At 47.1% G+C, this 15729-nt stretch overlaps 1 protein-coding gene across 2 annotated transcripts in view; it reads left to right on the top strand.

Moving 5' to 3' along the window:
* LOC5568333 (histone deacetylase 6) overlaps window positions 1-5001 on the top strand; it is a 50975-nt gene extending 45974 nt beyond the window's left edge. The window contains exons 6-9 of one of the 2 annotated variants that reach the window (XM_021839256.1): window positions 1478-1537; window positions 1813-3672; window positions 3745-3832; window positions 3915-5001. In XM_021839256.1, coding sequence (XP_021694948.1) covers window positions 1478-1537; window positions 1813-3672; window positions 3745-3832; window positions 3915-4243 — 2337 coding nt within the window. In that variant the 3' untranslated portion in view covers window positions 4244-5001. Of the gene's footprint in view, window positions 1-1477; window positions 1538-1598; window positions 1659-1812; window positions 3673-3744; window positions 3833-3914 lie in introns of both variants that reach the window. The other variant, XM_021839257.1, reaches the window with a different exon arrangement.
* The last annotated feature ends 10728 nt before the right edge of the window (window positions 5002-15729 follow it).

Genomic DNA, 15729 nt, shown 5'->3' with positions numbered 1-15729 from the left:
AGTAAGCATGCAGTTTTAAACTTTGAGAATTTTCTCTTTTTATTTCAACTTTACATGCAGTACTTACGTGAACGCAACAACCAAACCTGCGATTGAGCGTTAAACAGCGATACAAACCAAAACACACAGTCAGCTGTTCCTCCGACGGCAAGCAAACAAGCGCTACAATCCGCGGGAAACAAAACCAAACACTGTACGGTGTACTGTATGGCAAACTTAAGCCAAAACCAGCAAATCACTGCACAAGAAACACTCCGGAATACCGACGGTAATTTCCTCCCGGTTGTTTTTCGACCACTCGAACGACGCGCGAAACGCAATTATTTCCAATCATGGAAATAAAACAACTCCTCGTTCGCCACTGTTATGACCGGACCAAACGGTAGAGACCGGCCAGACACGCACGCATAGGGACTACACAATAGACGGTGTGTGATATGACCGAGTATAGAAAACGGTATGCGCGCGTTCGTAGTCAGTAATAAACTGAATAGTTTTATTTCGCTCTGCTATGGCTGAGCCAGCAGCCAGCTTATTTCGATAGGGTGGTCACCACAGAAACCCCGTCGCTTACCGCCGGATCACCATTTTGCCGGTCCTTCACTTCGCATCATGTCCGTTTCTTGATCAGGATCGTTTTGGTCACAAAATACCACGCGTTGTAGTTCTCCAAACCACGTAAAACTTGCCGTACCGGTAACAATACCATGCTGCTTGGCAAACGATTTCAAACGAAGACTTGATTCCTAGAACCATCGTGAACTCCATTTGCTCCTTCGGCAATTTCCTCGAAAAAAAAGTTGCTTATAATTGAAACTTTTTCACCTTGCCAAACAGAGCCGATGTATGGTGGAAAAGACGCCAGCTGAGATGTTTACGTGTAAACTTAAGGTTTGGACGACGTCATATGATAAGGAATTAACGGGTGATAATCGGAAAGTGTCCAATAGAGAGCTCACCAGGATATCGAACGAGGCGCTGAAAGCTTTTATCCTGGTATATCCAGTCCCAACATGTCCAGGAAGGTGCTGCGGGAGTTTCTCGGCGAAGATAGCTTTCCATGAATTGGTTGAAGATCCAGAAGCCTCTAGATGATCTGGACTCTTTTAGGCCATATGCTTGCTGGATGCACTTGGGAAGAATCTTCCTTAAAATGCTGAAGAAATTATGATGTAGAAACGAAAAGGAGATCGAGACCGCATCGTTGACTCAAGTTAGACCTGATGATCGCATCAAACAGCTCCAGATGGGTTTGTCTTCGCTTCACAGAATGCAGGCCTCCGACAATCTGTGCCAGATTCTGAAATATTCGTTCTTCAAGTTAGTTCTAGACACAATGTTTAATATAAACCCGCTTAAGAGAAGGGTTGTTATCACAATAAGCCTTTAATACTTGTTTAACAAAACCATATTTTGGGATGAGTCTGTTATTCAAACTGTCGAAACTTCCAAAATAACCATTTTCTGACCATTTCAGTTTCAACCGGAATTAGTGCTGATTTCCGCCGGTTACGACGCAGCGTACGGCTGCCCAGAGGTTTGTATTCATCCTAGCCGTACTAATTATCTTCCGTTTTCTTCTCCTGCTTCCTGTGTAGTTCAACCCAGAGTTGGTTATCGTTTCGGCCGGTTATGATTCTGCCCTCGGGGATGACAAGGTACAGTCGGTTCCAAGCGCACTTGCTCCTCATCTATTATCGTCCCCCTCATCAGAGCCATAACTGGTCCAATCGAAATTCTGTCATCTTTTCCGTTCCGTCCTCCAATTGACCATTGAAAGGTCTCTAACATCCTGTTTTATTCCTCGTTTAGGGACAAATGGAGATCACCCCGGCCTTCTACCCGCATCTTCTAACTCCGCTGATGTCTCTCGCTCAGGGGCGTGTCGCTGTCATCCTGGAAGGTGGTTATTGCCTGTCATCCTTAGCCGAGGGCGGTGCCCTCACCTTGCGGACACTCCTCGGCGATCCTTGCCCACTACTGGTAGAAAAGCTGCAACCTCCATGCGAAAGCATGCAGCAAACCATCCTGAACTGTATCCACACCCACCGACCCTTCTGGAAGAATCTCCAGCTGAACGACACGTACGGTCTCGAGGAGCTGAACAATGTCAATCCGCAGCCAAACTTCCACCAAGTGATCCAATACTACGTCCAACCGGAACCTCAACCCGAACCCGTCCGCTACGAAACCCGCAACTGTTATCCCCTTCAAAGCACCGAAGAGAAAGCCCGTATCGAGGAACGTCTGGCCATGCTCCAGATTGCCACTCGTCTTACATTCCCTGCGAACCGCGTCTGCTTCGTGTACGATGAGTCGCTCCTGGAGCACCGGAACGTCCACGAAGATCACCCGGAACAACCGGATCGGATCGCCAAGATCTACACCCGCCACGAAGAGTACAAACTGCTGGCCCGGATGAAGCGCCTCAAGCCGCGACATGCGACCACCACCGAACTGTGCATGGTTCACTCGCGGCAGCACGTCAACGTGATCCGGAGGACCGTCGAACGAGAGGAGATGAAGCAGGTGGCGGACCAGTTCAACTCGGTCTACTTCCACCCGAAGACGTTTGAATGTGCCACGTTGGCGGCTGGTTCCGTCCTGCAGGTCGTTGACGAAGTGTTGAACGGTCAATCGAGAAGCGGAGTGTGCATCGTTCGACCCCCTGGCCATCACGCCGAATCCGACATGCCGCATGGATTCTGCATCTTCAACAATGTTGCCATCGCGGCGCAGTACGCCATTCGTGATCACGGCTTGAAACGGGTGCTGATCGTAGATTGGGACGTCCACCACGGAAATGGCACGCAGCATATCTTCGAGAGTGATCCCAGGGTATTGTACATTTCGGTTCATCGGTATGACAACGGGACGTTCTTCCCGAAGAGTACCGATGCGAACTTCGACGTAGTTGGGTCCGGATCGGGTGAGGGCTTCAACGTGAACATCCCTTGGAACAAAAAGGGCATGGGAGACCAGGAATATTCGGCGGCCTTCCAGCAGATCATCCTGCCAGTGGCGTACGAATTCGACCCGGAGTTGGTGCTAGTATCAGCTGGATTTGATGCGGCCATCGGGGATCCGCTAGGTGGATGCAAAGTCACTCCCGAAGCGTACGGATTCTTTACCCATTGGCTATCTTCGCTGGCCAACGGTCGAATAGTGGTTTGTCTGGAAGGAGGCTACAACGTGAACTCGATCTCGCATGCCATGGCGTTGTGCACGAAATCACTCCTTGGAGACCCACTGCCAATGCTACACCTGAGTTCTCGATACAACGGACCAAACGCTGCCTGCGTGGAAACTTTGCGAAACGTATTGTCAGTGCAGGAGAAGTTCTGGAAGTCGTTGCGGTTCAACAAGAAGCTTCCGGACTTCAGCAACATCTCCGGTGCGGAACCGGACCTGAATGGTGCCTTCAGCAGAATGCGTCTGTCGACGTCGGCCACAGAATCTTCCGGCAGTAGTAGTGGATCGCCTTCGTCGGCGGGATCCTCACCGGTGAAGGGAAAGGACGAAAGCGACGTCCCGTGTGATGGCGATGAACAACCCGGCCCAAGCCGGAAAAGGAAAACGGAGGACCCGGTGGAGGCTGGACCAAGCGCGGGACGGTCCAGCACCGGAGAAAAGCACGAAACGCTCAGGGATTTCTTGGCTGCCAATCTAGAGGTAAGTACAGGGTTTCGTCCATGGTATTTGGGCAATACAAGATGGAGATGTTTATTGATCTTCGACTTGTAGGCCTTACAGAACGAGGAGATGTTTGCTGTCGTTCCCTTGCGGGACTGTCCGCATCTTAAAGAACTCAACCCGGAGAATATTCCCGAAGGTATGTTGGACCCTATAAAGTCTATGAAACGAGTTATCGTTATAGATCATCATTTCATATCTATCCCAATTTCCCCCGCCAGCCATCAGTACAAAATCCCCTTGCACCGGGTGCGACTCCGCGATAGAGAACTGGGTCTGTCTGCACTGCTTCCGGGTGCACTGTGGTCGCTACATCAACGAGCACGCCATGCTGCACAGCGTGGAGGCGGACCACGCTCTGGCCCTCAGCTTCAGCGACCTCTCGGTGTGGTGCTACAAGTGCGAGTCCTACATCGACAATCCGGTGCTGTACGCGTACAAAAACCTGGTCCATCGGGACAAATTCGACGGCGAAGAGCTGGTATGGTCCTACGGGAGCGACCTGTTCCTGGACGTGGCCAAACCCAAGCCCGGCAAGACCAAGGAATGATATTTGTTTTTGTCCAAGATTTTGGTCCGGATATTTATGCTCTATTTGGCCAACTATCTGATAACTGCCTACTTCAAGTGAGCCCCCTGGGTCCTCCTATCCTGAGTGGTGCTCGAAATTTTTGTTAAGCACACTAAAAATCCCATAAAAGTATTATTACGTAGGCATTCGCTATTGCTATGCTGAAACATCCTCGATTTTCGAGCATGGCAAAGCTTTTAACCACGTACATTTTTTTAATCTGACTATTTTTCGGATGATTTTAACAAAGCCATTAAAGGCTACTAATAATCCTATTGTTATTTGACTGTAACGAAATTTTCTTTAGAATAACTTATCTCTAGAACGTTCAAACTAGTATTTAAGCGGGCATCTAAATTATTAACAAAAAAAACAATGCTAACCAAAGAAGTGATAGCAAACACTAACGTATAACTTGACGCAACTAAGAGGAAATAAAAGACAAATTGATATTGTTAACCAACGATTAGTAACTAGAAACGGTCCATAAAAGATTCCGATTTGTAATTAAGGAACAAGCCAGTGACTAAACAAAATATGTTCAGGTCTACGACATAAGTAGGACGAAGGAATAACTGATCCCGTAGGATGTTATGCAGTTCATATCTTCCTACAAACACTCAAAAAGGTTGCGTTTTAGAACTGCACATCATGCACCCTACAAAATGTTGAATGAAAATTGTTAGTTTAGTAATCCACACTAGTTGAAATACAATAAAAATATTAATGTATGTTTATAGCCATAGTTTTCCTTCCAGAAAGAAATGCGTTCTCGCGGTCCTCTATCCCTGTTTCTTCAAAACCAGCTCGTTTGCGAATTTTAACAATACCTCCTGAAAACCTGAGAGAGACTCGCGAAGAGGAAAAATATCAACGTCATATGCAGCCCAGATTCCGCTGTCACGAAACGTCAAAGGCAGCCCGTCGTTTTTATGGCTGAAAAACTGAAAAGTATTGCATTCAAAATAAACTATTATTAAAATCCTCAGTCAGCGGAGTAGTTTTTCCAAAGATGCTGATAAATCTATACACAAGCTACGTTTGCTGGCATGAAATTTAACTCAAAATGCTTTAGAAAGAACCGTAGAAAATAACTTCTAGTTTGGTTGACGTTTTAGAGTGGAATGAAAATTTTTATTTTACATAATTCAATGCATACTTTGTTTAATGTTCTTACATTCTAGTTCTGCACGCCTACTATTACTGACAACACTCCTCCTCGTGCGGATCTGGATTGACTCCTAATTGCTTTCGCAGATTCTCCAAACGAACACGGTGGTTTGGTCAATAAGTCGGCAAGCATATCCTCAGACGGACAGTACTGCAAATTGATTTGTTGCTGTTGGTGAAGATCCCGGACAAAAAAGAATTTTGTTTCAATGTGCTTCGTCTTGCGTTCCAAGCGGTCACCCTCAACCAACTTTATGCAGCTCTGATTGTCTTCATATACGGTGATGGCTTCAGTAGATTGCTCTTCGATTTCTTCCAATAGTCGCTTCATCCATATGAGTTTTTGGCAACCCTCTGCTAGAGCTACCAGTTCTGCTTCGGTTGAGCTAAGAGCAACACATGACTGTTTCCTGGAACTCCAGTGGATTACGCCTCCTCCGAACAAGATTAAATGTCCGGACTTGGATTTCCGGTCTCGCTGATCACCTGCCCAGTCTGCATCAGCATACATCGCCAGACCGGTGTTCGAGGATCCGAGAGTCAACTCGAAGTGGCTGGTTGCTCCCAAATACCTCAGCACTCGCTTAGCTTCATTCTGTTGAATATTACTTTCCGTGTATGTTCAATCGACACCTCTCGCACTCGAGACAACATTTATGTTTAATGGACACACCATTGTTATGTTGTGTGTTGTCGAGTTTGTTATTGTTTATATTTTTTTGAGAATAAATATTCGTTCGAGTGTCGTTAAAGCGTACACAAGTGTTTTTTGCGTTTCTCTCCGGTTTGTAAATTCCTTTCTCGTCCCGCTGTTAGTGTTTCCACTGTGGTGAAGTTTTCAACACATTCCAGTCTTGCTGGTTTGGACAACTGGACTTTTGCGCCAAGATCGTGGTACTTACTGCGATATCCGGACGAGTGTGTAATGCGACATAGAGTAAACCTCCAATCAAGCTCAAATATTGGCTATTATTCGGAAGCTGGGCATACTCGTCGCTTCGGCCCAGAACGCCTTCGGTAGATTCGCTTCAAACAGCAAACATCGAGCCCTCTCGACAATTGTTCGGTTCACGCGCTCCGCCAAACCGTTTTGCTACGGGGTATATTCCGTTGACGTCTGGTGCCGGATGCCTAGTTCCTTCAGCCGTTTCTGGAAAGACTTATTAACATACTCCTTACCATTGTCTGTTCGCAGAATTTTCAACTGGTATCCGGTTTGCCGCTCAGCTAGACTGTGGAATTCATTGAACGCTCTAAGTACTTCGGCCTCGGACTTCCTCTCCAGAAAATAAACGAACATGCGCCGAGTCTTGTCATCTGTAAACGACACGTAGTACCGATTTCCGCCCAGGGACGTCTCCTCCATGGGGCCACAGATGTCGGAATTTACCATTTCCAGCACCTCGCTGGCTCGATGACCTTTCTCAGGGAATGGTAGACGGGACTGCTTTCCCATCGCACATATGGTACAATTTGCGGTGGTCGTCTCGCTAAACTGGATACCAGAAGCTAAGTCTTCCTTCAGTTGCTTCAGACTGCCGATGTTCAGATGTCCCATTCTTCTATGCCACAATTCCATACTGCTCCTTCTATGCCATTCCAAATGAATGATGAATAATAATTATCTCAAACCTGTATGGAAATGTAAGAAGGGTTCAGTCTCACCATCGGTTTTTTAATTTCAAATTGCACATAAATCTTACAATTTCAGTTATTTTTAATCCGATTTGAGCTCTTTTCCCATCGATTAAAAGCTTTGACATCGTTCATAAATATGCTGCAATCGAACGAAAAGTTACAGAGATAAAAATCGATTTTTTCCAAAAAAAATCTTTAAATTCCTCTTTTTACCCTTCTTAAAACCATAAGAAGGGTATAAAGATCGCTTGAAAACCCGACTTATGATCCCGAGGCCCGGAGGGCCAAGTCTCATATACCAATCGATAGAGCTCGACGAACTGAGCACATGTCCGTGTGTGTGTATATGTGTGTGTATGTGTGTGCGTATGTGTTTTTTTTTTTTCATGCAACTAGGAGTTTAAAAATCTTCATAGACTGGCCTGTATATGTTCATGCTCATGCCAGTGTAATTTTTGGCGCGGTGTGGGATCCACTTAGTGCCTTCCCCACTAAAAACACTCTCCTAGGTTTAGTACCATCACCATCACCCTCCGGAACTACCTTCCGGTATTACTTCGAAGGGGAGGACAACGTGCTGAGCGCACCACTTCAATTTGTTATTCTACATGCTGAGCCCTTCGGCTCCTGAGCCCTTCGACTCCTGTTAGCAGTTTTAAAATCGTTCAACGACGTGCCTCATGCTGAGCCCTTCGGCTCCACTCGTTAGTAATTTGTTAATACCTATGTTCGCCCTTTGGCGACCCGTCAATTTGTTAGTACCTACATGCAACATTCTGAGCCCTTCGGCTCCAGTTTGTGCACCACTCTGAGCTCATACAAAGCCCGCATTCGTACGGTTACGGCGACCATCTCCTTTCCATAGTTCAGCTGGTAAGATGCCGAGGTCGGTCCAACGATTTCGGTTGAGCATAACTTCCGGTTCGTAGGCGCCCCGACTATTCAATACCAGCGTTCCGACGTATTCTACTCGACCAGTCCCCGACGGTGGACCTAATCTACACCGACGGAGAGTTCCCCGACACCGATTCTTCTACTTCTACGATACGAGCCGACCGGAGGGGTGACGGTGACCTTGCGTGGCCGAACCTGTGCAAGTACTGCTTAAAGCAGCCATGACCAGACAGGAATTGCGTCAGTTGAAAATTAATCTCGCCGTGCGCTCTAGTGGTCCATATCGACACGTTTGGAATCAGTCGGTAAGTCCACCTGCCCTTCTCTGCGTTGTTCCATTGCTGCTGCCATTTACTAAACGTGTTGGCTCTCGCTCTGTTCCGGCCTCTCCCTGTGGCTCGATCCCTGTAGCACTCGCTATCCTCCTCCAGTAGAAGGCAGATAGGAATCATTCCGGCTATTACGTGCACGGCGATACGCACTCGCTACACGCATTGCCATCAGCCTAAACGTACGGTTCAACTGGGCACGATTTCGTCCTGTCTTCAGTGCCGCCGACCACGCTGGAGCTGCATACCGGATGATCGACGTTGACACGCTCGCCAATAGCCTCCTCTTGCTACTGGTAATCGCAGAATTGTTAGGCATAATTCGGGATAAGGCCGATATCACCTTTGTCGCCTTATTGCAGACGTAGTCGACGTGACTGTTGAAATTCAAACGGTCGTCCAACATCACGCCCAGGTGTTTCACTTCTCGCTTCGAGTTTATGATGCACTCACCGACCATGATGCTCACATTTTGTACTGCCTTCCGGTTACTGATCATAACCAATTCAGTCTTTTGATGGGCTAACGCTAGCTTCTTCTCTCGCATCCAATTTTCCACGGCATCTATCGCCTCCGTTGCCAGTACCTCCACCTCTTCCCGTGATTCGCCGATCACTACAAGCACTACATCGTCCGCAAAACCGACAATCTTGACTCCTCTGGGCAGGTTCAGCTTCAGCACTTCATCGTACATGACATTCCAAAGGGTGGGACCCAAGATGGATCCCTGTGGAACGCCCGCCGTAACCAACAGATTTCTGATCCCGGCATCTGTTTCATATATCAGTGTCCGGTTCTGAAAATAGCTTTTCAGAATCTGACATAGATACTTAGGCACCCTCAACCTGTGCAACGAGTCTGCAATTGCTACCCAGCTGGCGCTGTTGAAAGCGTTTTTAACGTCAAGAGTGACAACCGCACAATATCGGTTCCCTCTCCTCTGCTGCTTCTGTGCCGTCTCCATGGTTTCCACTACCATTCGGATGGCATCTATCGTAGATCTACCTTTCCGGAATCCATACTGCATGTTCGATAGACCGTTCTCGTTCTCCGTATACTTCGTAAGCCTGTTAAGAATCACTCTCTCCAACAGTTTTCCGACAGTATCCAACAAGCATATCGGCCTATATGCAGAAGGATCGCCGGGCGGCTTACCTGGCTTTGGTAGCAGCACCAGCTTTTGTCGCTTCCAAATGTCGGGAAAGTTTCCGTCCTCCATACATTTTTGCAGTGTAGTCCTGAACATGTCTGGATTCTCCTGGATTGCCGTTTTAAGGGCCAAGTTTGGAATCCCGTCCGGACCCGGTGCCTTCTTCACTGGTAAGGCTTTCGATACCACGACCAGTTCCTCGTTCGTTACACGGGTCTCTTCGTCGTGTACATCCTGTTCATCGTACGGTGTAGGTGGCCAGACCGTAGGCTCGTGCGTCGGAAAAAGAGTTTCGATAATAACCTTCATTTTCTCCGGACATCTGTCGAGTGGTATTGCTGGACCTTTCATCTTTGCCATGGCCACTTTGTAGGCATTCCCCCACGGGTTTTCGTTGGCATTGCGGTAGAGCTCTTCCAGGCACGCTTTCTTGCTGAGTTTGATTGCCTTGTTGAGTGCGGCCCTTGCCGCCCTATAGGGCAATCTTCTTTCCTCTCTTTCGACGTTGTTGCTAGCCCTCTGCATCCTCCTCCTAGCTTGGAAGCAATGTGCGCGTAGGTCACCGATCGTCGAATTCCACCAGTAGGCTGGTCGTCGACAGTTTCTAGGTTTCCCCATCCTCGGCATAGTTGCATCGCACGCCCGCGATAGGGCTGCAGTCAACTCCTCTGCGCTTAGGTTTACTAAGTTATTCTCACGCCTCATCGCTTCCACGAACACGTCCTTGTTAAAAATCTCTGTTTTCCACCTCCGCTCGTATATCTGGGCTCCACTCGATTCCATCTGCAAACAGCGCCCAAAGCGGTACCGAATCGCTTGGTGGTCGCTGTGGGTGTAATCCTCGCATACTCTCCAGTTCATATCACGTATCATTCCTGGGCTGCAGAAAGTGACATCGATGATAGACTCTCGACCATCCTTACGGTAGGTGGTGGTGGTACCGTCATTGGCGAGATCGACGTTCAACTTAGCTAGGGCCTCCAGAAGGCTGCTCCCCCTTGGGTTCGTGAGGCGGCTGCCCCATTCGACCGCCCAAGCATTGAAGTCTCCAGCTACTACCACTGGTCTTCGGTCGGTTAGCTCTTCCGTCAGTTTGTCCAACATCCGGTTGAACTGTTCGATCGTCCATCGTGGAGGTGCATCACAACTACAGATGAAGACACCGTTGATTTTGGCTATAACGAATCCTTCATCTGCGCAGTGCACCACTTCTTGAATGGGGTATTTTCCCACTGTCCATATCGCTGCAGTTTTGGTTCCGTCTGATATCCAGTTTCCATCTCCGGGTGGAATTTGGTATGGCTCCGAAATTATCGCAACATCGCATCTATGTTCCGCAACAGATTGCCGCAGAAGATGTTGTGCCGTATCACAGTGGTTGAGGTTGATTTGCACTACCTCCACTGGGACTTCGTTGCTCTCGCTCGTTTGGAGGCTGGGCATCTGCTACCGCCTGTAGGGTGTTCGTTATCCCCCGTAGCAGCGCAAATTAGGCATTTCGGAGGCTTCGAGCAATCCTTTGCCTTGTGACCTTCCTCGCCACACCTTCTGCATAGTTTGCTCCTATCCGGCCCTTGGCAATTCCGTGCGAAGTGACCAAAGCCCAGACACTTGAAGCACACGTCCGGTTGCTGGAAAACGCTCAGCGGGCACACAGACCAGCCCACACATACTTTCTCCACTCTCAACGCTTTATTAGCTGCATCTACTGGCAGCTTAATTGATGCTACCTTCGTGCCATCAGGCCCACTCCTGATACGGATGGTCATCTGGACCTCTCCTAGCTCGCATTGCTCCTTCAGGGCTAATTTTACTTCCTCCTCCGTGGTAATCTCGTCCAGATCTTTACAAGTCGAGAGGCTCTTACTTCCACCTTGTTTCCGAGAGCTTTCTCGGTAAGCTCCTTGTACGAGATGCTGCCTGCCTTGGGATCTCTTTTCAGCTCAAAGAGCATCTCTCCATTACGAGTGCGCCTGACCTTTTGCACGTCTTCCCCTAGCTCCTTAAGATCCGGGTTCATCCGCATAGCGCGTAGAACTTCGGCGTACGAGTCGTCACTCGCTTTGACGATGAGAGCCTCGCTCTTATTCCTCGTCCTGACGACCTTACGTTTTTCGGGCGGTTTTTTCTTGCTCGCTTTCTCCTTCTTTCTATTCTTTTTGCCAACGACCTGCCATTCAGTGTGGCTGTTTACCACGTCGGTTGCTTCTGGTGGTGGTTTAGCTCCAGTGACACGGACATCCTTGTGTCTCTTGGGACCACCTGGTCTGACATCTCCAGGCGATGCCCTTGGCCTCTTCGGTGTAAAGAAGGGCGTGTACTGCACCCCTGGGGGATACTTCTCGCCGTGTTGACCTTCCTCGTAGCTGTGTCGGCTTCTGCCCTTCGCATTTCCGCTGCGCGACATGCCTCTAAGGCAGTTTTAACCGCTAACAACTCCTTCTCCCCTGCTTCTGCTCTCTGCACTACGTTTTTCCACTCCTTTACAGCTGAACCAAGAGCGCCTTGGAGCTTAATCACCAACGCCTTGATGTCTTTGTGCACGTTACTTCTCTTATCCACATACTCGTGCAGCTCGTCCACCAACTTTTTCGCTGTCTCTACCCTCGGTGGTTGTGGTGGTTTCGTCCACACGCTATACTGCTGCTGACCCTGCTGCTCGTTCGTGGGCTGCTTTTGCACCTGCTGGGTTTGCGGCGGCGGTGTCCGCACCAATCCACTCTTGACAAACGGATTTGTCACTTCTTCCTCAACTTCAATTACGCTTACTTCCATTCTTCAGGGTCTCCCCTCCGAGCCGCTATCTCCATCCGCCGTACGTAGTCGCCTTCACGATCCCATGGTTATCTGTACCTGCAAGCAACTATACCTGCAAGCATTGAGGCCATGCGAGGGTTGACACGGACCCTTATGGGGGCCGGGTACAGTGCCAGATCGGCGTAGATCGGGAATGTTCCATCCGAACCTACGTACTCATCAGAACTGATGGACAGATTTCGAACGTATCCGGAGGCCTGCCAAGGTTTTAACGGGACGGAGGCAATCGAACCATGAGCCCACTCGCCGTTTCAGGTCGGTGTCACCCTTCCTTAATCAGGGAGCAGAATGGCCCGACTGTCAGCCCAATAACGCCATCCAATCCGTGATCCGTAGCTTGTCCGTTGTTGAACGCCTTCACCAGTATACCATAATCAGGATGTTACTGGCATCGATCCTGATGTGCCGGTTGGCACTCCAATGGTTGGGCTAAGGCACTTTGAAAGCGGTGCCAGGCCGCTTGTACGGAGTTGCTTGCGGATATGTGGCTTTTTGCAGAGATCCAACAGAGCCCACTGTTGAACCCCCACCACATCCTAGGCATCCTCTGCTTGAGCTAACTGGGAGGAGCTCGGTCACTTCTCGAGAGAAGTGCCAAAAGGTGGTAATCCATACGGATGCATGGAGTTTTTTCGCTTAAGAAATGCTTCCTAAGCTCCCACCCGACTCGCAGAGGGGGGGTTCGTCAAGCCCCTGGACTCCTGTCCCTGCTGCCCATGTGTGTGTGTATGTGTGTGTGTGTGTTACAAAAAATGTCACTCAATTATCTCAGCCGTTTGTCAACCGATTTAAACACTTTTAGCTCTTAAAGAAAGCTACAACATTCCCATAGAACGCTATTGAATTTCATTGCGATCGGACATTTCGTTACAGAGTTATGATTCAAACAGTATCGTGAAGTACTAGAAAAAGCATATTCTAATATTTTCAACTGTCTGCATTTTGATCGATATCTCAGCCATTTTTGAACCGATTTAAGTTCTTTTATCGGCTAATGAAAGCTCTGACATTCAATCATAAGCCTTCAAATTTTCATTGAAATCGGATTACTAGTTTCAGAGATATCATTGGAAGAATTTTCTAAAGTACTGGAAAAAAAATTTCTCTGAAATATTCATTTTTTTTACATTTTGATCAATTTCTCAGCTATTTTTAATCCAATTTCAGCTCTTTTTTCGTCGATTGAAAGCTCGGATATCATTCACAACCATATTGCAATCGAATTATAAATTACAGAGATAAAAATCATTATTTTCAAAAATCTCTAAAATTCCCCTTTTTTAATTTAAACTTGCACATATATCTTAAAAAAAATCGCTGGCAAAATCATTTTAGGACATCAATTTTTCATTTTTCTATATTATTTTACAGGATGGCAACATGGGTTTATAGACCCTCTTAAGAGCATCTTTAACGGGGGCGACTATTTGGGTGATTAAAATGATCACCCCCAGAGTTGTCATTTTAGTTTAGTCACTCATTCTCACACCGGTGGCTACCATATTTAGTAACTCGTTTCCGTACCGGTCGTTGCTTTTTGGGTTAACATATGAGTTGTGAAAATAATGGTGATCAATTCAGGTTGGGAATTTTTGTAACTCTGCTGGGATATCTATTATATTCTGGTGCGGAATTATAAGAATTTTATCGGAAATTTTTGAGATTGTTTATGAATTCGATTGGATGCTGGACTGGAATCCTCGGGATTCCGACTGGAATCCTCGGGATTCCGACTGGAATCCTCGGGATTCCGACTGGAATCCTCGGGATTCTGACTGGAATCCTCCGAATTCCGACTGGAATCCTCCGAATTCCGACTGGAATCCTCGTGATTTCGGTTGGAATCCTCGGGATTCAGACTGGAGTCCTCGGGATTCTGATCAGAATGGGAAAGAGATTTTGATAAGACTGGAATCCTCGGGATTCAGACTAGAGTCCTCGGGATTCTGACTGGTATTCCAGTTCCAAAATTCTTATAATTCCAGTCGGAATCTCAAGGATTCCAGTCGGAATCCCAAGGATTTCAGTCGGAATCCCAAGGATTCCAGTCGGAATCCCAAGGATTCCAGTCGGAATCCCAAGGATTCCAGTCGGAATCCCAAGGATTCTAGGCGGAATCCCGAGGATTTCAGTCGGAATCCCGTGGATTCCAGTCGGAATTCTAACGATTCCAGTCGGAATCCCAAAATCCCATAATTCTACGAAATCGATAAATTCTTACGAGGATTTTCGAATATTTCATAAACTTCTATCGGATTTCCAATAATTGCATCAGATTCCTAGTACAGGTCGGACTCGATTATCCGGAGTATCGATTTTTTTTCACTCCGGATAATCGAATCACTAAGAAAAAAATTGAAATCTTCGATAAAAGAACTTAAATATTATCTTTGTGTTGTTGTTTTATTTATATGATGCGGTGGCGTAGCCAGAAATTATTTCTAGGAACAGTAGGGGTCTTTACAAGAAAAACAAAACTTTGACCAGCATACACAAAAATCCACTTTTTCAAACCCCCTTTTTCTTAAATACGTTCAAAACTGCAAAACCATTCATATTGTATATTACAATACCAAATTATTTCAGATTCATGCATAAAAATTGAAAAACAAGAACATCGAAAAACAAATTCCGGATAATCGAGTCTAAAATTCCGGATAATCGAATCCCGGATAATCGAGTCTCCGGATAATCGAGTCCGACCTGTATTCTTATCAAAATCTTGAAGGTTTACCCGAATTCCCAAAATTTTGAAATTTCTACTTCACGCGCATCATGCATCAGATTTCCAAAACTCCAACCAGAATTTCATATCCCACACCGTATGCTTGAATTCAAATCGAATAGCAGCGCAACTATCGCGCTGCTAAATTTGCTCACCCGATGCTTTCCGAAAGCAGCGCTGTCATTTTGCTACCCTGGTTAGCAGCGCCCGGTACGGATCAGCGTAATGATACTGCGCTATGTAATTTAGTTTAGTCGCGCACCGTTACGGTTGCTCTAAACTATGATAATAAGCGTATGAAAACTAATAAAGTTCGATATCCGCCTTTTGACGTGCAGTTTCCTGGACTTTTTCGCAAACCATTAAACTATTAGGGCAGATAGAACATAGTCACAACATCCTAAAGTTTAGTTATACACTGGGGATTCGCTGGTTGGAACACGACTGCCTTCCATCTAGCGAATCCGACCCGTTAGTAGGAAAGACTGACAGCTGGTGAAAATGCTCCACACGAACGCATCTGGACAGCAAATCGCCCCAAAACGCACATATACATACGCATTTGTTCTATATATGGAGACTTCAAAGCGACGATACTCAGACGTCAAAGTCAGTTTGACATTTTCTGTTGACATTTGAGTGCTTTTAGTTGGAATATTTTCCAATCTGCGAACATCCAACCATCGAGTCATTCCATGTAGCGGACCCCAACGAGCGAATCCCCACTGTACTGGTACAAGGT

The sequence above is a fragment of the Aedes aegypti genome, chromosome 1 (assembly GCF_002204515.2).
Source record: "Aedes aegypti strain LVP_AGWG chromosome 1, AaegL5.0 Primary Assembly, whole genome shotgun sequence".
Classification (NCBI taxonomy): domain Eukaryota; kingdom Metazoa; phylum Arthropoda; class Insecta; order Diptera; family Culicidae; genus Aedes; species Aedes aegypti.
The sequence above is the reverse complement of the archived record's forward strand: the minus strand, read 5'-3'. Positions and strand labels throughout refer to the sequence as shown.